The following is a 26,131-nucleotide window of genomic DNA, read 5'->3' on the forward strand; positions in this document are numbered from 1 at the left end:
AATGTATTATCGAATTTGGAAGCGTCACATCTCAATGTCAATGTGAAAGAAAATTAAAAGACATATGGAAAAGGGACATTCATTTTGCATGACATGCCCCCAGCCAAACCTGGCAAATGTACCGCACTTTGAGTAAGGGTAATATGAATTGATTGCAATGTTGCAGTGATAAATTCAATGTTAATGACTGAAATAAAAGCAAATTGGCTTCAAATGAGCTTAGTTGTTATCGCATATCTGGTCCAAATATTTTCAAAGACTTGCCATTAGTGTCCACATTTTGTCAAGGACTTGCCATTCTAAAGATAAAAGATAGAGAAACAGAGATAAAACGTGTATTTGTATTATTTAATTGTAGCTTGAGATAGACAATAACAAATTATATACAATTTAGTGTAATGATTCATTTAGAATACAGCCACTAGTACAAACATACACATTATACACCAGCGAATATTGTAAAATTAATTCGATCGAAAAACATGTAATTGAGACAATAATGTAATGTCCGTATATTTATCTACACTACGAATATCAGAGCTATACAATATGAATAAGGGTACTCTAAACAAAAAAAAATAAAGAACTGTCAAATTTAACGGCATGAATTTGTTTTAACCTTGGTATCATTGTTAATAATTGCGTTATGTAAATAATCTAGTATTCTGCATTTTCCTCAGTTAAGAATATAAGTATATAATAAATCAATATTTTAAATATGTGCTTCCTCTATTGATCATGATGCCCTTTAGTTCAGATATAGGTAGGTTTGCATCACTAATTAAATGTTGGACACAAAATCATAAGAGAGATATTTTGTCTGAAATTTGGCTGTCTTGGACAATAATATGTGCATCTTGGTATTGAAAGGGAGTCCCAGTATTGAGATCTGAGCACGTTCAAATTCAAATGACGTGCAAGGACCGTTCCTGAAATAATGATGGCGTGGAAATGGCACAAAGCAAAATAGGCCAGATCCACATGTTATATCATACCTTTAGTTTAATGGTATTGATCCAAACATTGTGTTTGCGGGTGAACCTTTTCTATAAACTATCATTGGCAGCATATGCCAAAGGTATTGAAGTTAAATTTAAATCAGCAGTGCAGTATGATACAGATTGTGTTTTAATGTTTATTTGCTCGAAAGGATTTTAGTTGTTATATGCATGGTGAATGGGGAACATTTGAATCAGGCTTTATCAACACCGCTAGTGTACTCGTGAATTGATATAACATAAGAAAATATTACATTCTTTTACGTTATAACAGCATTTCAATGACATTATACCTTATTGGTATACCTTGATAGTTAACTATACAAGATATAGCCCTAGCTAGTCTCTTGACAGTGCTATGTAGGCTTTGAGATTATCATGTCATTTGGTCCTATCCTAACATTTGACTTTTCTGCAAGGAAAGAAAATGATACTATTTGATGAATGGATAAGATAGTAGCCGTTTCTATGTGTGTGTGTGTGTTATAAAACAAAGCTGTATTTCATGAAAACAATAATTTCTAGTAAACGTAAATGTATCCATGAACTTCTCCTTTATCAATAAATAAATAAATACATTAGTAAATCAATTATGCAATTTACCCTCAAGGAATGCATCCAGTATAAATGATGTAGTTACTAAAAGAATAAAGAGCTCATTATTCAGATGCCTGCTAAACAATCTCCTACAATTTCACATGTCAAATAAAATCTAGCTTTGCGAAAAAACACCATCCCCAATCAAATTAGTTCAAGTACAATGAGAGTAAAACGGAAGAAATTTGTTACTCTTGCAAATGGATAAAACACCTAAAAGAGACAGTATCTTCTAATATTTCGGTGTATATGGTGGTGGTGGATAGGCGGGGTCAGCACGTCCATGAGGCACATTATCATACGGAACATGTCCTGGTTGGGCAACACTATAAGGATAGTGGACATGTCCGTAGGTGGGGCCAGGGATGGTTGACGGTCCTTGAGCAACGGTTGTGCTGTTCACTGAAATAATTAATAAGAACACGCTCATCTTAAGATTAAAGATAATACGAGAAAAACCATAACAATATTAGTATATATATATATATATATAAATATATATATACATATATATATATATATATATATATATATATATATATATATATATCAATCTAACTCTTCTCTCTCTCTCTCTCTATAGATATAGATATATATATATATATATATATATATATATATATATATATATATATATATATATATATATATATATATATTTCTTTCTTTAATTTCTAGTAAATGGCAGGAAAATAATGGAAAATATATAATTATATATTTATAGAAAGATGAAAGGAAACATGAAATCGCACTGACGAAGCAGCCATATTATACTGTATAATTGAATGCTGAGCAGATGAGATATGAGGATATGTCAATCCACTCTGTATATGTTAACTATTCCTTCCTCAGTCGATAGACCATCTACTAATCTTGTTTATGCATTTGCTACCTGTCATGACGCCATTAATCACTCGAGTTTGGAGATGCGAGGAGAATGCGAACTATATATATATATATATATATATATATATATATATATATATATATATATATATATATATATATATATATATATGTATATATGTACTCCCTGTAACACGATTGTATATATTGTATGGTAATATTAGTCATGGCTGTAAATTGTACAGAATATCTTTACTTAGAATATAAACAACTAATAACGATTATTTTAATATCAAAGTTTAATTATCTTCTGGGGTTAATTTGTCATTTGCGGATGAGGTGTGGAAGGTTCCAGAAGACTTCAGTAACTTCATATCTGTTGGGCTAGGTCACGTGAATAGCATATTCGAGATACATTGAGAAAAGATATCAAAAATGGGAGATGTATTGTAATAATATAGGTGCATAACAGAGAAACTTAACAATAATATTCATGTCTTGTGTAACTGTTTAAATATACATTCGAGATTTATATCGTACTTAGATAGTATTCTAGAATAAAAATGATGTTTGGATAGTAGGTAGGAAATGCAAAGTGCTCAATATTTTGGATTAAAAAAATGGTTCAAGAGCAATTGTGAATTAATCAAAACGGGTTTTGGCTAAGGAATCTTGACGACGTCAAGTTTCGAGTTGGACATGTGCATTGCAATTTTGAAATTTATACGGAATTTTTATTTTTAAATGAGATAATGTAATTATTTGTTAAGTTTTACAAACCAGTTGGTTTTACTTGTTTCTATTACTTGCGTTATGAACATAGAGTCAGGAAAACCAATATTAGAAATATGTCAAACATAATTTTTTCTAAATTAATATGCATTTATTTCGGACATTTGTTCATGCGCGCTTTTTTATTTTACACTGTGAAACCAACATGTTTTCACAACGGCAACTAAAGAGGTGAACTTTATTTTATTTCTTACTCCAGAACTGCTAGAGTCCTTGACAAAAGATGAATTGCTCCAACGTGCTAGACAGTATCATCTTTTTGAGGGAAAGACAATTGTGTTAAAACAAAATAAAAATATTTTGGTAAGATATTGGGCAAAGAAAGTAATGTGGATAAAAGTGCATTAAGTTTGATTAGAAAGTCGTCGTCTGGCTCTATCTAGCAAGCTGTAGAACTGAAACTATAATATAAAAAATAAATGAAGTTTAGAGAAAACGTGAACTTGCAAGGGAGAAAAGAACGAGGCTAATTCAAACAGAACAATCGAAATGGAGATGAAAATGTATTAGCAAATACAAAATAAAGAAAACGAACGGAAACAAGAAGAGCAGACAATGTAGTTCCAAATACAATGCAAATATATAGAATGACAAATGAATGAAGCTGGAGAGATACAAAGGAAATTATAATTTTAGAAGGTAGAAAAAGAGACAAATTCCGAAAGATGAACTAGATTCAGTATAAATGCAAATACGAAAACGAGCAAAAGAAATGTAATTGCAATTTCAAGAATTAGAACCAGCTACAGGAAGTACTCCGCCCCTGGAAGATTAATGTACAAGTTACATAAAATATACAATTAATCTACCCGTTTAAAGATAAAGATGTAGCTCAACATTATTCGCATATCGAAATAATAGCCGACACTTTATAATGACCAATATGATACTAAATCGGTGTATTTCAGGTGTAAGTATTGACGAACCTCGTGTAGTTCATTTGGCACCGTCAGTAGAAACAAGTACTGAGCATGGCTTCGTTAAGGAATATATCTTGAAGAGTTATAAGGTGTTACCTGTGAAAGGTCGAAATAGGTCTGGGAACAGCGAGCAGACAACAAATAAGCATATATAAATTGTACTATGGAAAAGGTCAACTGTTTGACTGATGATGTGCATCTAACAGAAATACCAATTCATATTATATATTTAAACAATCGAGTCCATAGTGACGTCAACATAAGCCTTCATGAACAGAAGGTTGATACATTAGTAAACATTGCTCGTACAGCTGAACAATATGCCTAGCCTTTCCAAGTTTTATTTTCCATTAGATGTTCCGCTCAACAAATGGTTATTAAGAACCAAATCACTCTCAAGTGAATATTTACAACCTTCAATTTGTTGCAACTAATATAAATCCAAAGTCTGATGAGAATGTTTAGAGATCCATTTGTCTCCCTACGTGCACTTATCGTAAGAAATAAGGCATGTTATTTATAATTGCTTTTAAGATAATACATTAGCAGCATAATAAAGACAAAGCAGTTCCAGATGCATTTTTCACATAGATCAAGGTCACGGTCATATAGTGGAAAAATATAGTTTTGTGGACAGATAGACAGCAGTTTTAGCATAGCACTGAGAATTGCGAAACATTAATATAAAAAGGATCTATATATTATACTGATTATTCAAATCCCTATTGAAATTGTAATGGAAACATGAGCTGTTCAGAGTATTTCGTTATCGGGAGCTTTGATTTGTTTGAGAAGTATTCTTCTGCTAGAAGTATCCTTGTTCAAGGGCTAGAGTGCGGTTTATTAAAATTCAGCTCCATAATGGTAATTTAACGTCAATCTAATCTGACATCATACTTAGTCTTAAGGCCAGTGATTATTGGTGTTGTGATTTAATTGCCCATTGTGGGTATCCGTTTATTGCTATACAATGACTTAACTGGGAATACGGTTTAGGGTAATCCACATTACCTGACATGACTTGTTTCGATCAAAAATATATCCTATTGATAATGAAATCCTTAATTGATATCTTGCATGTGCAGGTTATATAGCTGTGGCAAAGAAAGCTCTTGATAATTAATTTGATCACGAAACTATTCCAGTGGCTTACAACTTCACATGCCATGCTTTTGAGGAGTTCACCTCTGCATCTGTTCTGTATAGATTATTGTGATCCTCCTTTAATAGTTGTTCTCTTATTTCTAATCAAGGAGACAAACGACATGTACATGTCGTAGAACAGGAAAAAGATTACCTGAGCTCCAGTTTGTTTCAAAGGGCTGTTAGAGTCGTTCACCAACCTACTAGTTTGTAAACTTCGGTTCTTATTGGAAAAAAATAGACGTCCTGATCTACATGAAGATGATTGCCAATGAGCAATGAAACTGTGGTACCTTCGTCATAAAGTTAAAGAAACTCCTAATTTAGCACAATATCTCCCTTGGCCACTATTTCAGTAGTCCTGAAATCTTATCACAAGATCTTAAATCGTTTTCATGGCCTAAATGTATGCGTGGTGTTTCTGAATGAGGTCGATTGTTTCGTATTTATGAAATGGCTAAAGCCTAAGCAACATATACCTAAAGCTCATTTAACAACCTATTCCTGCATTTGACAAACCATTTAGTAGAATAATGGTAGACTGTGTTGATCCCTTACTTAAGACCAAGTCAGCAAACAGTACAAGTTACGGAATATTATGACTAAATCTATAGTCAGAGCCTTAATGCAGTCATCTACACATGTTTGGACTTCCTAAGTTCGTCCAGTCTGAACTAGGTTCTAATGTCATGTTAGGGATATATCAACAATTTATGTATGAATTATATATTCGTCATTCCAGGTCCTCTGTTTTTCACCTTGAAAGCCAGGGGGCGTTGGAATGTTTTCATCAGATTTTAACGAATACGACAAGGTCATATTGCTTTGACATTATAACAGATTGGGACGAATGTATTAACTTATTGATGTTTGCTGTTGTGGAGCCAGTTCAAAAGTCCCTTGTAATAAGACGTTTGTAATAGTTTTCGGACTTGATGTTCGTGGCCTATTTAATTTGTCGAAAGATTAACAAAATAATCAAATTACATTACACGATTTATATCTCTGATTGCAAATACAAAATATCGACTGTTTTTGAAATTGCAAGACATTATCATTAGCACACCTATAAAAACTGAAAATAAGGTTTCACAAAACTGGAAAGAAAATAACTTTTCAACCAAATGATCAAATTCTGGCTCACTTTAAATAAGTTAAAATTCTTCTTTAGGTTTGGTAGGTTGATCACCATACAGTTACTAAGAAAGTAAATAACTTAAGCTATATCATCGATATATCTGAATGTAAGAAATATAAATACCTATAATACATCCGTATGTTAAAGAAGCTGATCGAATTATCCTTGTAAATCATTCCATACTTTTAATTTTTTATTTTATCCCACACAGTGAGAATTTAAATGCTGACGTACATCTCGAATGTATGGTCTTTGTTTTGAGCCAGTTTTAAAAAGTTTGAAATGTTAAAATAACTGGACACTAAACTTTCACATCAACAGCCAGATGAAAACAATGAGTTAGAGCTGCTTATATGCGAAGAAGGACGATTCTTTCCAGATGTTCCTACTGAAACAGATAACATTTAACGCTGTTTTGAAAGATCTGAAGTCTGTAGCAGCAGTACCATTTCAGTATATATTCTTCAAAGCATTAATGTTTGAAACGGAATTTGAGTATTTGGTGGGGAACGGTTTTATTGGACCATCCAAAAGTAACTATAGTTCCCATTGTATTCTTGTGTCCAAATCGTATAATTCTTTCGGTATGTTTACTAACTGCAGGAAAGTAAACAATGTCTACAAAGAGGCTTATTTCCAATACTAAGAATGTATTACCGTCTTGTAAGAATTCGAAATGCAAAATATGTCACCATGTTTGACCGTTCAAGGGATTATGGCATATTTCGTTTTCGGATATAACAAATGAAATTTAGGCCTTTGCAATTTTAGATGGAATCTACCTATACATAATGATAAAATTCGGTATGATAACTTCTCCCACTGCAATCGAGAGATTAATGAACATGATGGCATATGGCTCAATGCGCTGCCGACGTCATTTTGTTACAGCCATTCCTGGAAAGACCACTTGGAAACTATTCAGAAAGGATATGTTCCCTGTAGTGAGACAATTTGACAATTAATGTAAGCAAAGGTGAGTTTGACCTAGCTTGTGTCACGTTTTTAGAACATATTGTAGGACATTGTCAAATTAAGACTGTAGAAGCTAAGGTTTAACCTATCTCTGAAATGTCTGTTCATATCAGTAAAAAGCAACAGATGCGATATTTGATATGGCTGGATATGAAAGGAAATGTTGCTCCAATATTTCCATAATTGCTGAGCCACTGACCAATTGATAGAGAAAGAATACCCGGTTTAAGTGATCTGATATATGTAAGGAGACCTTCGATAAATTCAAGGCTATATCTAAAAGTGCACCAGTTCATCCAACTTAAGATATCAACCAATCGTCTAAGACGATTGTTGATGCCAGTCATATAGTGGTTGGACGGGAAGTAGTTGAGGAAGTTCCAGTGTGCTGTTTCTCTACAACTATATAAGCCCTGATAAATTATTCCACGTCAAGAAGGATTGTTTGGATTTATTTTTGGCTTTGCAACATTTTGAAATGGACATTAGTCCTCCCCTCTCCGATTATGATATTCAGTGACCACAATCCCATACTTTCTTTAACAAAACAGACAAATAGAAATTTAAAAATTGGGTGAGATGGATATTGATATTTCAACAACACAACATCGATGTTCGGAACGTAAATGGAGAATAATACTTAATAGCACACCGAAATGTGTTTTATATTGCTTTATTTTCCATTCATTTGGGTACATTCAATAGACATTATCCTGTGTAATTTCGTTATCATTATTAGTTGCCCGTGTGTTTTACACAAGGAAGAAAACATTATTGCACTGAGGGTTATTTTCTTTATGAGGGGATAGTTTCAGTATGTCTATATTTATTGTAACTCTTGCTACATTATTTAATCCAATCTTTGTATTTCTTGTCAAGGCTACAAATTATACAGACTATCACCTGTTAGTATTTGATACACAATGTACCCTATTTTCTCTGCAAAAAAGATAACCCTCGAGAGATTCCTACTAAATCATGAGAGATTGACCAATCCGATATCCATTGCAGCCTTCGAGGAAAAGTGTCAAACGTGCACCCTTGCTGAATCATGTAAGATGGTGTTACCACCCTTGCACATCACACTTGGTCTGAAGAACAACTTTATCAAGTCCATAGACAAAATAGAGGCACGTAAAGTGAAACTAAGATAAAGGAAGGTGTCTTTGTTAGTTTCAGTTCGTGAACTTCTTCCAGATGATGCATTTAGCCGTGCAGCAAGTGTTCAAACATTTTCTCAAACAAGAAGTCAGCCAAATACAATGAGTTGGTGGAAAATCTCAATGCACACAAAAGCCCTGGTTGCAACATATCACTACAGATACATGTTTTGCACTCTGATCTAGATTTTGTCCACCGAACTGCTGAACAGAGAGCGAAAAGCACGGACAGCGATTTCACCAGGGCATTCTAACAATGGAGAAAGGCTATCAATGCAAATGGAGCCAAGCAATGTTTCCAGACTATTGCTGGAGAGTGACAACAGATGTTCAATTTAATGAAAACAAGAAGAAAAAAAGACATGAAGCGCCGAGTAGACACTCGATAAGGACTAAATTATGTAAATATATTTGCATAATAGTTTTGTTTCCTTTTTTGTAACATTTTATTTATATATCCCTTTGGCCGTTTTTTCTTCAAGTGTTACAGCTGATATATTTTCATATCAAGCAACTATAAACCTAGGTTTACAATTTATGATTAAGCACTTACTTTCAATGCAATATAAATAGACGTAAAATCAAATTACTTAAATATCTAGGAAACAGTAGCCAATAAGTTGTTTTAATTGTCATATATAAATTCAGCAGATCAAAATCCATAATAAATAGCACATTTTTTCTCTGAATCAGACGTCGTCTACACAGATTGTAGACCAGTGTTAATCACTTCTCGTCCATTACGGGTTTGAACTCGATTTGGATTTGCAGTAGGTGTTTTTGGTGTACACAGTTTTATATATGATCTGAATTGCACCCTGAAACTAGAAAGTTGCAGGTGCTTTTAGAAATATCAATGACCCTTTCGAAATTGACCTTTTGAACAGGCGTCACTTAAACCGTCCAATCATAGTGATGGAGTGTGTGTGTGTGATTTTGATTTTTAACGTAGCTTTAACAATTTTTCAGTCATATCGCTACGATGTCTGCAATGTAGCAGTTTATAATGATGTCTAGCACTGGGGCATCATGCCGCAGACATGTAGCATGATGTCCCACCCAGTCACATTATTCTGACACCGGGCCGACCAGTCCTAACACTAACCTCTTAATGCTGAGCGCCAAGCGAGGCCGCTGTTAGTACCATTTTTGTAAGTCTTTGGTATGACTCGGCCGGGGATCGAACCCACGACCTTCAGCATCCGAGGCGGACGCTCTAACCACTAGGCTACCGGAGCGGTTATAGTGATAGAACCATGTTTCCAAACTCAGTGCGTACTCTGATAATTGGTCTACCTTGATCAGTAAACAAACGACATTTGCCTATTATCATCACACTATGGCTGAAGCTGGATCGGTTATACGTAATTATGATGTTGACTGATGATCAATTTTGTTATGACCAATGAGAGGAGTGAATGATAAAAGAACGTTGAAACGTGGTGGTAACGCTGCTGATTTATTTTTCTACCACAAATGAAACACATACAAATGACGGGTAAGATCCAAACGAAACCAATAGTGTATCTTATGACGATGTGATGTTTAATAATCGGCTCAATCAGGAACAAATATTTGTACCAGTTCGGCACAAACATTCCAGTGTAACAAATTGTACTTAACGATATGCATACATGCACAAAGTGACTCGCGGGAACTCTACTTTGTTGATGGTATTTCCTGGCATTGACTCGCAGGGTTTTAGAAATAGCATTTGGATTTGGTATGCTTTTGTTTTTCGATCCCTGTATGCGTGGATCAGAAGATCCATATAGTTATAAAATCATTAATTGACTAGAGCGTCCGATACAAATGTGTCTGACACGTCAAATTAATAATCAGAAACAATCATATTAACTGTGAGCCAGTGATTTCATAGAAAAGTATGAAAAGCGATGCCGCAATGTTACTCGTGAACAGCAGTAGCTGTTTCTTAATGATACAGAAGACGTATAAAGAGTCGAAGATGTATTACAGTCTCTACAACGTATAAATTTCTCACGGTGTGGTTTGGATAAACATGTACGCCTCTGATTAAACTAATGATATGAATAGGCGAGAAAACTGAGGGTAGTAAACAGGCAGCACGTACAAATGTACTACTAACTACAGTTCAAAATGGAACAAAGGAACAACCAGGTCCAGTTCGTAAGATAGCTATGGGCACGATGCATATCAATAAAGCAACAAGAACAACTGCATAGACTATTAGCGTTTGTTACACCCTATCATGTTAGTCAACAAATACTTTGGTGAAATTACTTGAAGTAGTTGATATAATTGGGAGAAAGTAAAAAACACCGATGGGTCCGATTTAAAAATTTTCTGAAGTTGTGGCTAGGATAGCAGACGTGCCAACGAAGTACAAGTCGCATATGCTAACACCGGTTCATTTTTTAACGAAACAGTCATTGGTGGTATCATTGGAAATTATATAAATGTCGGTCTAAGCAGACGTAGCGACTGGGAAGAGTACCTACTATATATGACATCAAATATACGCAACTAATACCTGAAAGCTGAAAGTCCGAACATGGTATTTTTGGTTTGACTGAAATTAAGCAATGTACCAGTAATATGTTAACTCATTGTTTAGAAACGCTCAATGCATTAAAAAAAAAAACCAGAAAGGAAACAGCCTTCGTGGAAAATGTGACCATAACGACCAAGCTGATATATTGGAAACACTTGTAGGATCAGTTCGTCCGGATACAAAAGCACACGAAGTCATCATTAACTTCGCTTCGCATTGTCAGCGATTATTCTATATCAAGATTACAACCATACGTATCGCCCGATTGATGAACATACTTTTTGAAGATATTACTAATGTGTACGAGGATCGATGGTCGTTCACCACTTATGGGTTCTGAAACAATTAAGACGCTCCGAATCCTGCGTGAAATATATGCTGCGATCAACTAGGTTCCTGTAATTACAACCTAGTGAGTGACCTCGATGAGCACAAATGCATCGACGAAACCTGAAGTCATAGGGACCGATCCGTTACCCCTGTTGAATCCCGACTTCTTGAGATTGCTGAAAATGTTTTGCAGTTGACCTAATGTCCATTAACAGTCGGTCTTTAGGGTGTATGTCAAACAACACCTGTATGTTTCTCTAGATATTGGCACTACCTTGTTTAAGAAAGAATTTCCTGTACATGCGTTCGATACAGACCAATGAAGAATTTCGACAAAATATCGCATTAATAACCATCAAAAACTCGGACATTGTCATACGTACCCATGATAATTCAGTTCTGAACAATTAGTTATATCATATCAATAGAATCTCAACGTATGTTTCTGACATTTCACGGTCATCAATAATATTAGTTTTAGGTTTGTCTGATAACATACCAGACGACAGCGTTTTTTTTTTTCCTTTCTTTTTTTCTGCGGGGTAATTTGTTCTTTTGATGTAAGGGATATAATTTAGAGTCTGAAATTGACCAAGGTCAATTTAATGTATGACACGTTGTGTGATAGTTTTGAAATCAGGTGTGATACCAAAGGTGCTGCACAGAGAGTTATTTACTATTTGGTTTTTCACAAACAGCGGCACAAGTCAATTGTATATCTTCAAACCCTTAATAATTGGCTGACATATGTTCGTTTTATATAGTGTCAAGAGAGGCTCGCTGTAGATCTGCAAGATACATTAGAAACCGACCTGATAATTAATATACAAAGGTTGGACATATTAACAGAAAAATCGTGGTCTTGTTTAAAATGTTATTCAATCAATGGAAAGGTAATACTATAAATTATTGAAAATAGTATGCGTAGCTACGACGCTTATTGGACTTTCAAGATAAAGCGATGATTACTCGAACAAAGTTAGTCGAACATGAAGTTTATTAAGGACACCTCAGATAATGCCAATTCTATACGTTTTCAGAAACGAACGTTATTTTGCACAGTTATATGTATAGTAATAAAAAGGGTAAATCTAATTAAATCTAGAAGTTCGAGCAAGTGGGGACTCGTTTCAGTTTCATTATAGAAAAGATGTGTTGGTATACACAATATACAAATATATGAATATATGTGTATATATTTGAGTTTCCACACACACATACACACACATACATTATGTTCTCGTGTACGATCCTGTCATGATCAAAAACCTCACGACGGGAACGAACAATTCCAAAGAAGAAAACAAACACGTTTGGACAATTTGAGCAGCAATAGTTGGTAAAGACGGATGACAATGCGAATAAACTACCGCTACAACAACAACAACAACGACGACGACAACAACAACAACAACTACTACCACTGCTAATACAATTACTACTAGTACTACTAATAATAATGATAATAACCATCTTTACGGTTAAATGTTTCCTATTCATCACTAACAAGGACAGCACAGTATTGGTATAATGATGTACGTCCTTTCCATCAACAGTACAGATTTCATTACCCGAATACTTACGCACAAGTGTCTGCGCATTAGGGTTCATAGGCTGGATAACAACTCCTGGGCTTCTGCGAGACCTGCTTGCGGCAACACAGCAGCAGACGATAATGCCAATCACAATAGCGAGCCCGGCCAGACCCCCGACCACAGACCCAGCAATGACGCCAACATTAATTACACTGGAATGAATATTTGATTTATTTCCGGCTGGACATTTTGTTCAAATTTTTAATTTCAAGTGATGATTTTCTTTGGAAATACAAAACTGCTTTCATAAAACTATAGAATTTAGGCTGGACTTTCTACTGAACTATAACCTGGAATTATATTATTGTGATTCAACAAACGACAGTTTACACATCAACCTTCTAATAGCTATACCAGACACGCCATCGCCTTCAGTTTTGAGACTTCTTCGGGACGTTTCCAGAATTGTATTCAGGACTTTTAAATTACTAGAACTTGTGTCTGCAAGTCTTGGATCATTTGGAGAATTAAATCGCAAGTACTTAAGTTGTCTTATCACATTTTCACTTTTGTAATTTACGTAAATAAATATATTTGTTAAATGTTTCAAAGCTTGTTGTCTTTACCTCTTCTCTGATTTTGTTTTAAAAACACAAACTCATTCTTCAGCATCCACCACAGAAAAACATATACAAAAACTTTGGTTATAGAGCAAAGTTTGCTGAAAGAACATGCCTAGCTTCATATCAGAAATATACCTTACCCGATAATAAATAGCTACCTTATCCTATGACAAAATGTGTATATGTATATATATATATATATATATATATATATATATATATATATATATATTTGTCAGAGTGTGTACTTACTCGCAACAGACGTCGCTGTAATCGCTATATTTAGTGCCACAGCAACCATCAGAACAGTATCGAAAGTTCAATGAGGAAGAGCCATACGTACACAATTCGCCAGTTACCATAGGCAGAGCTAATAAAATAAACCATGGACACTATATATATATATATATATATATATATATATATATATATATATATATATATATATATATATATATATATATATATATATATATATTCATATTAATCAATCCATCCATCCACCCACCTACCATTATATCTACCTATACATATAATTATATATGGGTGTTCCTCTGTCTCTATCTCTGTTAATTTGTATATATATATATATGACCATTCGGTTCGGCTAGTTGTTTCTTTGGGTAGTGCTTTAGACGTCATCTTCCTTTGTATATGGCAAAAAAATGTTTTTTTTTTTCTTCACAGTTAGTAAACAAGTAAAATGAATGTTTATGCAATGTGCAGGGGAAGGTTGACAACATAACATAATTTTAAGGGATTTCAAATTCGCATATATGATATAACTAAGTTTGTGTAATTATATTCACCGTAGACTAAAAAAAGGATTAGATCGCTATGTTTTTAGAGTTCACAGATAATTTACTCAACTTAGAAAAATGTAATAAGTGCTAGCTTTACAAACCCGGTCACACGAAAATGTATGCATGTCGGTTTCATTTGGATAGGTACTGTACTAACAATTTAAATACTTACACCTCAAGGAGGAAAATGTATGCATGTCGGTTTCATTTGGATAGGTAATGTACAAACATAATTTAAATGATCACACCTCAAGTAGGAAAATGTATGCATGTCGGTTTCGTTTGGATACGTAATGTACAAACATAATTTAAATGATCACACCTCAAGTAGGAACATGTATTCATGTCGGCTTCATTTGGATACGTAATGTACAAAGCTAATTTAAACGATCACACCTTAGGTATGAAAATGTATTCATGTCTGCTTCATTTGGATACAAAATGTATCAACATAATTTAAATGATTACCCCTCAAGTAGGAAAATGTATTCATGTCGGCTTCATTTGGATACGTAATGTAGATAAATAATTTAAATGATTACACCTCAAGTAGGAAAATGCATTCATGTCGGTTTCAATCGGATACGTAATGTACACACATAATTTAAATGACCACACCTCAAGTAGGAAAATGTATTCATGTCGCTTTTATTTGGATACGAAATTTACAAACACAATTTAAATGATCACACCTCAAGTAGGAAAATGCATTCATGTCGGTTTCATTTGGATACGAAATGTACAAACATAATTTAAATGATCACACCTCGAGTACGTGAATGACAGATTGTTTTACCTGGATGGCAAAAGTGAGCGAATCACTTTTAATTAAGACTGTTCCAAAATAGTGTCCCTGTATGGTCAAATGAGATTGATGGAAACAATTGTTAGAAAGTTCTTGATTTTTTTAAGTCATGATATATATTAGCTAAACTATAATGTTACACATTTGATGAATACTAAATTGCAGTGGTTAGTTTCCCACTTGGTAAATATGATGGAACATAGCATCTGTTCATTTCTAACATACAATTTAATGTACATTCAAGCAGATGTGGTGTACTTAGTCTCCTCATTTTTACTCAGTTACCTTCGTGACAGTATCCAACATTCATATACAGATAAATTTGGAGACGACATAAAACTGTCATTATCCGATGAGTGCATTTATGAGGGTGAATTCAGATTCCAACTCAACAAAAGGATAATACATGAAGTTGCAAAAACATATATGTAGATATGCTGATCAACAAAATAAATTATACTAAAGAAGACAGGCTAGGATCTTGTTTAACAAGACTCAGAGATTGTCATTAAATTTTGTTACATATACTAATAATCATCATTTTCAGGTTGAGACTTCTAAAGCAGATGTACATGTAACATATTCAACGCACATTAGAATTTGCTCTTCAAAAATACATTTTATGCTACGTTTGAAAGTTTATGTAAATAATGAAAAAGATATAACAGTTTTATTCTATTATATAAATTATTTTAGTAGCAGCTACATCCCCACCCCATATATATATATATATATATATATATATATATATATATATATATATATATATATATATATATATATATATATATATATAATAATGATAATAATAATAATAATAATAATAACATGCACAATAAGCAACAGGATGCTTAAAGATTTTCTTTTCTTCGAAGAGACAAATACAATTGTATAGAGGTTTGAACGGGATTTATCTTCAGGTTTGTATCTTCTCATCCCCAATTCACTGACAAATTGAGTGGGATGTTTTTACCAAGAGCAAATGATTTCGACGAAATATTCGACGTCTCATAGCCAAGCAAATGTCCAGACTGTGGCTAAATTTTGAATAAACTAGTGTAACAAACGTTCAATTGCATTTCACAAATTGAATCCACCTCGAAAACGCTTTATCGAAACAACTGTAATACGTTAAATGGTTGATATTATAATTAGAATAATTACAATTTTCAAATTTCTAAAGTAGGCCAACTCTTCTAAACAACAGCGATAGTTGTTGTATCCATATTTATAAAACAACTTTGTTTGTTACAAAGTGAATCCACTGTTTAAAATGTTTTAATCCTAAAACAGTATCAGCCATCATGCACAAGTCATAGGTATTAAGTGCCAAAGTATAAGTTGTACGTTTATGTCCATTTCTACAACTTACGTTCATTATTAGCAATAAATCAGTTAAAACAGTGAGTTAACGTGATGCATAATAACCAGCCTTGTCACAGTCCAACCTCAGATTCAAAATAGTCATAAATGTGGTATGTTTAAATCATTTCTCCATCCATATGTAAAGGCATCGTTGTAGAAAGCTGAGCTGAAAAGGGTGGTAAATAACATACTATAATATCTTTCATAAGTTTGGTAAATCCTCCATGTAATCCTCTCCAACGGGTGTTCTGCTATTTGTAAGCAAATGTAACGATTTCTAAACTCCATTCTCAAATATGTCTGAGTTTATAATACTAGTGTGGCATCAACATTTCATATTTTGTACAGATTATTGACATTTTTACCATGTTATTCCGATTAAATATAGATATATGTGACTATACTTCGCCTTTACATGAATTAAGTACATGTTTCATGAACTAGAACCATTTCAATTTGGATACTTTTTTATTTTATGTTGAAGCGATGTACTCGGACATATACAATTTACAAGATCACCGAAACACGTTGCTTCCTCACACGAAGTCTGTAATTGATCATACTACTGTTTGTATTCCTGAATTCATTCACTTCAGTATCTATACGTTCATGTGCCCTCAAAACTATCAGTTTGTAACGTGCTACATCGAGTAATTGAACGAACTTCAAATCGTCATGAATAATATCATTATCTATAAAAGTCGTTTTACGTGCCAGCAATCAGTTTATTGTAATTTAGTGCCGCCTAAAATACAAATCATATTCGTTTCTTAAAGTTCATTATAATTGGAGGGCCGATCGTTATATATAGGTGAAAGTGACCTATGTATTGTCAGTGTAAACATGGTTTACGTTTTGCACCATCACAGCTACACAACGGCGGTTATTAGTAGACCTTTGGCTCATTACGCACATTCGGTCGGAGAAAATATACAAGTGCAGTGAAACCGCCTCGGTATGTCCACTATATGGTGAACACACATAAATTTATATTATGTTTCAAATATTCACATAAGAAAAAAACTCAAGAACTCAAACATTCGCCATATAAAATTTGTATCACAGTTATAAATGGAATAGGAAAGGAGACAAATATATATAAATATAGACTATATACGGCTCCAAAGTCACATGCATTATCTAGTATAATCACTTAGTTACGAATAAGTGTAATGTGCCACAAAGTAAGAACATGTTTACTTTTCTTTGTTCCAACTCAATCATGAGATTATTTTTACATGCAATGATTGTTGATTTTTATAACTAAAGCAACACAGTTTGTGATTATTGATTACTGACAATATAATTTTAATCATATGATTCTCATATGTTACGTTTACAATATTTACGCTGAAACAGACTGACAGACACTTGGCAACATATATGACACGCCGTTGTTTCAATGCAGGTTTTCATAGTGTAATAAATAAATTAAATGGTTACCTCACTGGTATTATATAATCATGTATTTACCTGTCATTGTTATCTTGAGAGACATGTACTTTGTAAAATGTCATACCATGAAATACATTGTGAAAAATATCTAGTAAAGCGATATGGAGAAAATTAATACTTATATAGCAGCAGGAGCATTCCAAGAAAATGACACTGATTTGGAATAAACGGAAAGTATTTATTATTATGTTTGTTTCTGCAAAAGTATGGAAATTTACCAAATAGATTAATCTCTATTATCTCATATTACTATAAAAAATATATTTAGTGCATTGACACGAAAGAATTCATTTATGCAACATAAAAACAACATTATCAGCTGATAAAGAAATATGTTTTAGGTCGGATGTTAAATATTCAGCAAAACATTTTAAGTACATGTGAATTTATTAACAAATCAAATATAATGAGGTTCCCAAACCGCATCCGTCACCACCACTACCATAATGCTTGTTCTGTTTTGTTTATTCCCAAAGTATTACACCGTTTGTTTGTGATAGCCGTTCTAAGAGTTCATCTGTTCAATTAACAGCTATATTACCTCTTCCCAAATGCAATCAATGTAGGAAGAAATAATACCTTATTTCTGACTGCCATAAGTCAAAATTGAGGAACGTATTAAAGACAGCTCTTTTCCAAACGTTCGTGTTCCTAATAGATCACGGTTATGTCCATGTATCGAAAACAATACTACTAAACCTCAGTCTGATTTTCTTTTGGAGAATTATGAACCATTTTTGTCGGAAGATTCCGTATAATTGTATTTTGGACTTTGCGGTATCCAAAATCAAGTTCACTCTGCACCTGACTAGGGACATTGATGAGGTTTTTATTTTGTAAACCCAAAAATATATATTTATATGGGTGTGCTTGTTAAATATTAGGACATTATCACAAAGGGTAAGCATGTTCAGTATTAATGATTGAATTTCACAGAGAAGAACATGATGAACTGCATGTTTCAAATGTGCTTTATAAAATTGTCGTAACAGGTCGTATCTGTTTGCAGCTTAGTGTTTCCTATACAAGACAATTTATCGTTTCTTTAGTTTTTTTTCAATAGTTTTTATATGACATTGTTTTCTTGAAATGTTATTTATTTTTGCAATAACATCAGAAACAGAATCATTTGTATTATTGTGATCAGCCTTTGCATTGCGCGGAAATATTTATTGAAATCATTATCTTGAATTATAATATGCACAATAATATTCTTGGACTGGAACAGTTTTCTGGAGTTATAGTGAATTCAGTCAAGGATATTTTGAATTATATTATTGGGATTACCTGAAAGAATATTAGCAGATCATCACCTTCCAGACCACATTTAAAACCAAAGACACATCAACAGAATTTGATTTTGGATCGAAGGCCACTTGAATATAATTTGAACTTTATTTAATATCACTGACAATATCACGTTTTTAACTATTTGGGATTTGATTAGCAATAATATAAGTTCTTTTTTAATTGTTACCTTTATTTTTGAGAAACAAATAATTTCATAAGTTGTACAAAACTTGTTGGTTTTATATTCATCATGTGGAGTTACTTCAGCTATTGCTAAGAAAGCTGTGGGGCATAATGACATTCAGGACGGTTTATCCTTTAGCTGTCAAATGTATGGGTCAGACTTTTAATGAGGTTATTTTTGCTTCTATTATGGGTTAATATATAGGTATTTGTGTCAGATGGCTATTAGCAAAGCTGAAGCCACAAAAACATCAACTTTTTATGTTGTAAAACCTGGGGACCTTATGAGGTAATGGAGGCCACCTGCAGTACGCGCTAGTGATGAGTGGCCGTAAACTATCTAGCCATTGTCTTAATTCATATCGACAGCCAATTATAAGTATAACCTATGAAAATCCGATGTCTTCTCGCTTATAAGTCAATAAGATTTATCAAATATGTTAAATCATTTTATTGTGCATAAATTAACATATTAATATTTTTTTAATACTGTTGATCTTGTCATAGTTGCTATAGTTGGCATATGGTTGAAAAATACAATCAGAAGATATTTAAGGTTCATCTGCAACTCATTCCTTCATTCGACGAACTGTTTAATATAATAATGGTAGACTGTGTCGGTCCATTACCTATCATCAAGTTAGGTCATCTATACTTGCTGATTAGTATGTGTACGTCAACAAGATTTACAGTAACTATTCCTTTGAGGAGTATAGTTATTAAGATCATAGTAACATTTTGCTAAAGTTTTCACACATTTTGGCCTCTTTCAGAAATAAAGGAAAGGTTTGGGTCAAAGGCGTTCAATTGCTATAGTTTCCTTTTCAGTTCACAATGCACATCAGATTGTGTATTATAACTTGAATGAAATTGAAAAGAAAATGCATGACTAAAATTACTGTATTAAACTTTTTTAACAAAACTAAGTCAATTTGATAGGTTATTATGTTACAGTTTTTGCTGACCTATCCAATTAATATATTTATACCTGTCACAAAAAGAACTATTTTAATAGAAAGTGGACTCTAGTGACTTCGTTATTACTTATCCTCTCAATTTTGAAATCTTGAGAAATCTGAATCAAAGCATATCAATGCAGCTATTGGAAGAATATGTGCTTTTGATTATAGATATTCCAATGCAAACAAGTAAATTCTACCATTACGTTGACATTATACATTCTTATGCAATGTTAATTATAAGTATGTTTGACTAATATGCTATAAGAGAAATTTATAATATAACACTATCTCTGTCTTTATCAGCGGACGTGTTATGTACACTGTTTATTAATATCGATATAATGCATATTATTTTCAAAATAATATTTTGAAGGAGCATTTGGTCAATTACATTTTTACTGACAATATCATCCGCTTTTTGATTAGACAAAATGTAAACCGCTGATTTGTTTACTGTTTCCCAATACCTTAGGATGATTCAGGCAATACATGTACTGTGGTTTATTCTAATGTGCTTGGGTAATCTATATACTTGATTTATTATATGGGATTTGGTATTAATTATATTAACATCTTTTATTGGAAAATGTAGAGAAGATTGATTCATTTATTCGCTAGAATTAAAGTGATGTGACATTTAATTAAAAACCATTTTGATCTATGACAGCAATATGGAATTTTTGTTTAACACGTATAGACAATAGGAATAATAGCAGTATTGCAATTACCGTGAATTCATTTAAAGACATCTTGAGATTATGCCAGTGATTTATTTTGTAATGTTGGCACATAATTACATTAGAGTTGTCATTAGAAATACCTTTGCGACGTATTCGGATTAATGTCCACTTTTTGGAATTAATGTAACATACATCGTTTTCTGGAATCCATTCACCAAACTGAAAATTATTTACAAAATTATTTCACTTTGTACTTTACGGATACACTTTACGAATTACACTAAACCTTGTAAGTTTTGCACTTTCTTTTCATGTGGGTCAAGACCATAGATTCATATATATATATATATATATATATATATATATATATATATATATATATATATATATATATATATATATATACAGCTCTGTTTTTGTTATCTTTCAAAACAGAGCACGAAATTATGATGTACGAGTATCTTGCTAGCAAACGATACATCTTTCTGGCTCTTAAAAATTATTTCATCAACAGGACATATTGTGTCTGTTATCATTTTCTTGGAGAGTTTTATGCTGACACCGAGACTATCGTTTCATTATACGAACCAACAAAATATGCATTAGTCAAAGACGTAATTTTGGCTCGTGAAACTTCAGTTTAAGTCTTAATGTGTAGTACATCTGTTAAGTGTGTTTGGTCCCTAACCTTCTTTTATATCATGTTCCATGTATTTACTGAGCCCAATAATGTTTCCCATCTCCACTTGTGAATAATACACGTTAGGTATACTTCAGTTCGGTGTAAATTAGGTTTGTTTTCGTATTGAGCCAGCTTCTTCCAAGCCAGTGTGCCATCAGCACTGGCGTAAACTATTGGTCTGTGAGCTTGGTTAATTAATTTGACCTACATGGCTAACTATGTCCATCATTCACCCATGGCAAGAAAATACCCTGTCTAATTTGATGGTTCTGTTTAAATGTTGATTATTCATGAGGTTTATTTCTTCAGGACGTTCTGGTCGTGTGTAAGGAGACAATAAATTTTTATTACGATTTTGAAAAAGGTTGATCAAGTGTAGACATCTTTGTCTCTGGTTTATCTAGCAACATTTAAGTCTACTATTTTTGATTTCAAATGTGTAGAAGAAACGTAGATGCAAGATTTTGTCATGTATTGTAACGAAACGTGCACCTCAGAACTGAAGCAGTAAATAATGCAGAAAACACTAACCAAACACACGATATTATTTAGACCTGAATCTGGATGGTTCGTCTTACTAGTTTCACAATTCTCTTCGTGCAAGCCATATTCATTCTTATAATTTGGGCTACTACATACTTATACATGGTGCCGTATTTGGCCATTTCTTTTTCTGTTTATCATTACATTACGTAAACACAGATACATGTATTTCGATTTCTAATTCGGACAGTATTTAATTTTGTTTTGACTTGGGTCCATACTGGGAATTGTGAATTCTAAGCATATTTTGTGTTTGTTTTTGGAATATTTCACCAAAGCAGTGGATTTTCAACAGAAACTGAGGGAACTAGTCGTAATATCAACTCTTTTAGCATGTTCGCAATTTACATAACCTTGCAAGGTACAAACGGCAGCGTTGATGTATTAATTTATACAAGTTTTTCAAACGCTGATGGGCGGGGATGCTATCGTTTTCATATTGCTTTTTTTATAAATTAAGGGCTCTACATTATCTGCATTAAGGTATTGTTCTCTGAGTCTCATACCATGATCCCACATGCCTCCCTGTAAGCTCGCCGACCATGGTCTCACCAGTTTGAACACAAGGACAGTTTCATTTCTTCGACTTCCCTTGTCTCGACCCAAGGTTGTTTTCGATTCACATCCGTGTAGTTTGAGTACATATTTGATTCAGTGACATGGTTATCGAGGTACTTCATTACCTATATGTCTTTATCGTCTATATACTTCTTCGTTTCTGGTCTTTCGTTTCGCCTTCTTGTTTAAAGGAGGCATTTTCTGGTCGAAAATGGTCTGCCACAACGCGGATGGACACTGGTCGGAATCCAATCAAAGAACTTGCCGCCGTAGGCCTCAAAGACTGCGATGTAGCCAGGCGCTCACATCCTCACTGGTCGGGTCAGCAGGGAATAGAGATTCAAGTCAGAATGTTTTCAGGTTTCCGACGACGTCGTTATGGTCGCACGTACCAATACGTTTGTTGTAGGCTGGCAGCTTTGTCGTGGTCGCACACTGTAGGATGACTACCAGGACCAGACTTATCTCTCTGCGAGCCCTGGATAGATAGATAGATAGATCGATAGATAGATAGATAGATAGACTGGCATGGCGCGAGCATGTCTACAGCCAGTAAGATACCTATGGAGCAGTCCACTTGGCGCGACTAATTGCGATCAGAAGCAGAGCTTACGGTCAGGGGTCGTTATAACGCAGTCAGTGAGTCCCGTGATTCTGCGAGTAGACGATGTTTACGATGCAGACCATATGTCTGCTGCTCCCATTACGCGCCCTAGATTGTTTTACATGTATACTGAAATTTGGACCGATGGACGCTTTTGTGGATACTGCGCTTGTTTGTTTCTTGCCGTCTTAGGATGAAAAACAACCACGACTTCAGAGACAATGGCATGTTTCTGCTTGTTTAATTGTACCTTCATGATGCATGGTCTCAACCAAAGTCGCATGGCCTCGAAACTAAGTATTTTGCCATGCGAACAATGTCCGCTCTCACCTGTATGTTTGAACGCAAGACACCATCATGGCTCTCATGTCGTCCACGCCATTCTTGCATTGCCGGGTTGCTCGACTAAGAATGTTTTCCGGATAGCTGCGATGGGTATAGACCCTGCATTTAAAGAACAACCTTTGTTAATATAGCTCGATGCCTCATCTGTAAATTGTGATGGCTATTGTTGCTGGTTATTCTATGCTGTAACATACTTCTCTTCTTCGACAGGCTAATTCGAAGCTACCTCGAGTGCCTCCACCTTCCTGTCTCATACAGCCATTATGCAATAGACCTCTCTTTAAGAAGCACCTTACATTTTGAACCAATCGAATTGTTTCCGCCAGTCACCACTTGCGACACGAACTTCAAAGTCTTTTAGGCGAGCTGTCGGACAATTACTACCAAATTGCTGCACTGGACATGGTTGTACACAAATACGCATCCTCGCATATTGCGATCCAGCGTAAACCTACTCCGGACATGTGCTAGTGAAGTCATACGGTGCCGAAGCGACGTATTACATCTGTCGCCTCAAAAAAGAGTGTCGGATGATGCAAAAGTCAGTATCTACTGCACATCATCTGGAATGGATGTTGTGGAGTTGTTGGTGTTGTAGCGATGTACCTTTGGGTATATCGCCTGAGTTGATACAGTGTTTCTACGTTTTCGTTTATATAGAGTCAAGAAGACTCACCTCTTTCTCAGAGTTATTATCAGCTGGCTTCCGTGTTTGTAGCTATTCATAGCATCAGTGGGTATACGCCAAATTTAATTACACCTCCAACCTAATTTGAAACGTGTAATGACATGGATATAAATCTTAAATATATGAATTCTCTAGATCAACACACTGCACGTTTTGATATTAAGTGCGCCATTTAAGTTCAGACACCTCTAACAAAGTTACAAATTGACCTCAATGAAAACTTCCCAAATTACCATCGATTGGAGCTCTGATGTTAAATTCATGCATGCCCCTTGGTTGTGTTAAATTTCACCAAGATTCGTGGTAATCGTAACTTCACGTAGACCCCTCAAGTACTAAACTCACGTAGACTTTCAAGAGGCGCTTTGATATTAAATTTCTATAAGATCTCCGGGAATGTAATATGTACACAGACAACTCAAGTACCCTTTTGCACATATATATCTTCCCGTAAAATACTCGAGTGGAACTGCTATGTAAAATTTACATGATTTTAATTGCACATTTACCATATGGTGGATATGTCCTAAATAAACAATTCCCTTTAGACCCTATAGTGTTGTCCTAAACATTTAGTATGTTTTTTCTTCCCTAACAAGAACATGACCAATATTCCTGAACATGTTCTTGATTATAATTAGCGTTCGTGTGTGGATTTGTGTCGTCATTTCAGATTACTATATTTATCAATTATCATATGTTGATAGCATTTTTAAAAACAACATGAACTAGAAGAGTTAATCACTGAAAGCAAAAATACGAGCTTAGCTGGTAAATTGTATCTAGGTTTAATAAACTTATATAACTCACATTTCCGAGTATGAAGAAATACAAGAATTTGTGTAAAGGCTTTTCGGAATAGTTCAGATTTGATCTATAATACCGCATGTTCTTCTTAAATATCGTTTAACTTAGAGAAATACATATTTGTTACATTTTACAAACCTTGATCGTTTTGCTTTTTATGTTTCTTATTTATGACCATTGAGACGTAACATGTATGACGGGGTGGGTTAAAAAAAGGAATTTATCGTCAATATCTCCCAAAGAAAACCATGCAATAAACCAGTTCAGCATTATTTTCTCTTGTGATAAAATATATACTAGAAAATATGGGAAGGCGCGTGGTAGCACACCCTCGATTTCTCTATTAACACTTTTGTTCATAATAACCAGTTTTCGTGCCATCATGGTTTGCAGTTATCATTTTAATGTAACGTAACGTTTTGTTTAGCACAAAATTTGAATAATATATCAAATATAGCAAGTTAAATAATAAGACCAAAAGCGAAAGAGAAACATGATAGCAATCTTGCAAGCAATTCGATGAGCTCCATATCAGTATGGGAATTTTATTATAAGTTCTGCGAAGAAAAAAGACCGTACATATTCCAATATTTTCAACCAATATTTTCAACTGCCTACCTTGAAGAAGAAGTAGCTGGACAATGGCGAATACAATCATTTTTCCTCTCATAGATGCAGTGTAGTCAATAGCACAGGTCCTTTTCCAAGGTACACTTTATGTTATCACACTAGGAGTAGCTGATGTAAATAGGTGACATCAAAATAAATAAT

General features: G+C 34.0%; 1 protein-coding gene across 1 annotated transcript; it reads right to left on the minus strand.

Annotated features, from left to right (window-relative positions):
- Nucleotides 1-334: 334 nt before the first annotated feature.
- LOC149788828 (uncharacterized) lies at nucleotides 335-26,131 on the minus strand. The gene is made up of 4 exons (XM_089974955.1): nucleotides 25,979-26,131; nucleotides 13,843-13,960; nucleotides 13,016-13,179; nucleotides 335-1,997 (listed from the first exon to the last, which is right to left on the minus strand). The coding sequence occupies exons 1-4, from the start codon at nucleotides 26,028-26,030 to the stop codon at nucleotides 1,828-1,830; spliced, it is 504 nt and encodes a 167-aa protein (XP_089831081.1). The 5' UTR covers nucleotides 26,031-26,131; the 3' UTR covers nucleotides 335-1,827.

The sequence above is a fragment of the Sinohyriopsis cumingii genome, chromosome 11, assembly GCF_028554795.1.
Source record: "Sinohyriopsis cumingii isolate HCF-2022 chromosome 11, ASM2855479v2, whole genome shotgun sequence".
NCBI classification, from domain to species: domain Eukaryota; kingdom Metazoa; phylum Mollusca; class Bivalvia; order Unionida; family Unionidae; genus Sinohyriopsis; species Sinohyriopsis cumingii.

Excerpts from the sequence above, each read along its gene's own strand:
- LOC149788828 (XM_089974955.1), bottom strand. The coding sequence starts at position 26,030 with ATGAGAGGAAAAATGATTGTATTCGCCATTGTCCAGCTACTTCTTCTT. Across the intron at positions 13,180-13,842 it reads TACAGCGACGTCTGTTGCGA|TGTAATTAATGTTGGCGTCA; the intron begins GTAAGTACACAC and ends TATTCATTCCAG. Across the intron at positions 1,998-13,015 it reads TAATGCGCAGACACTTGTGC|TGAACAGCACAACCGTTGCT; the intron begins GTAAGTATTCGG and ends TAATTATTTCAG.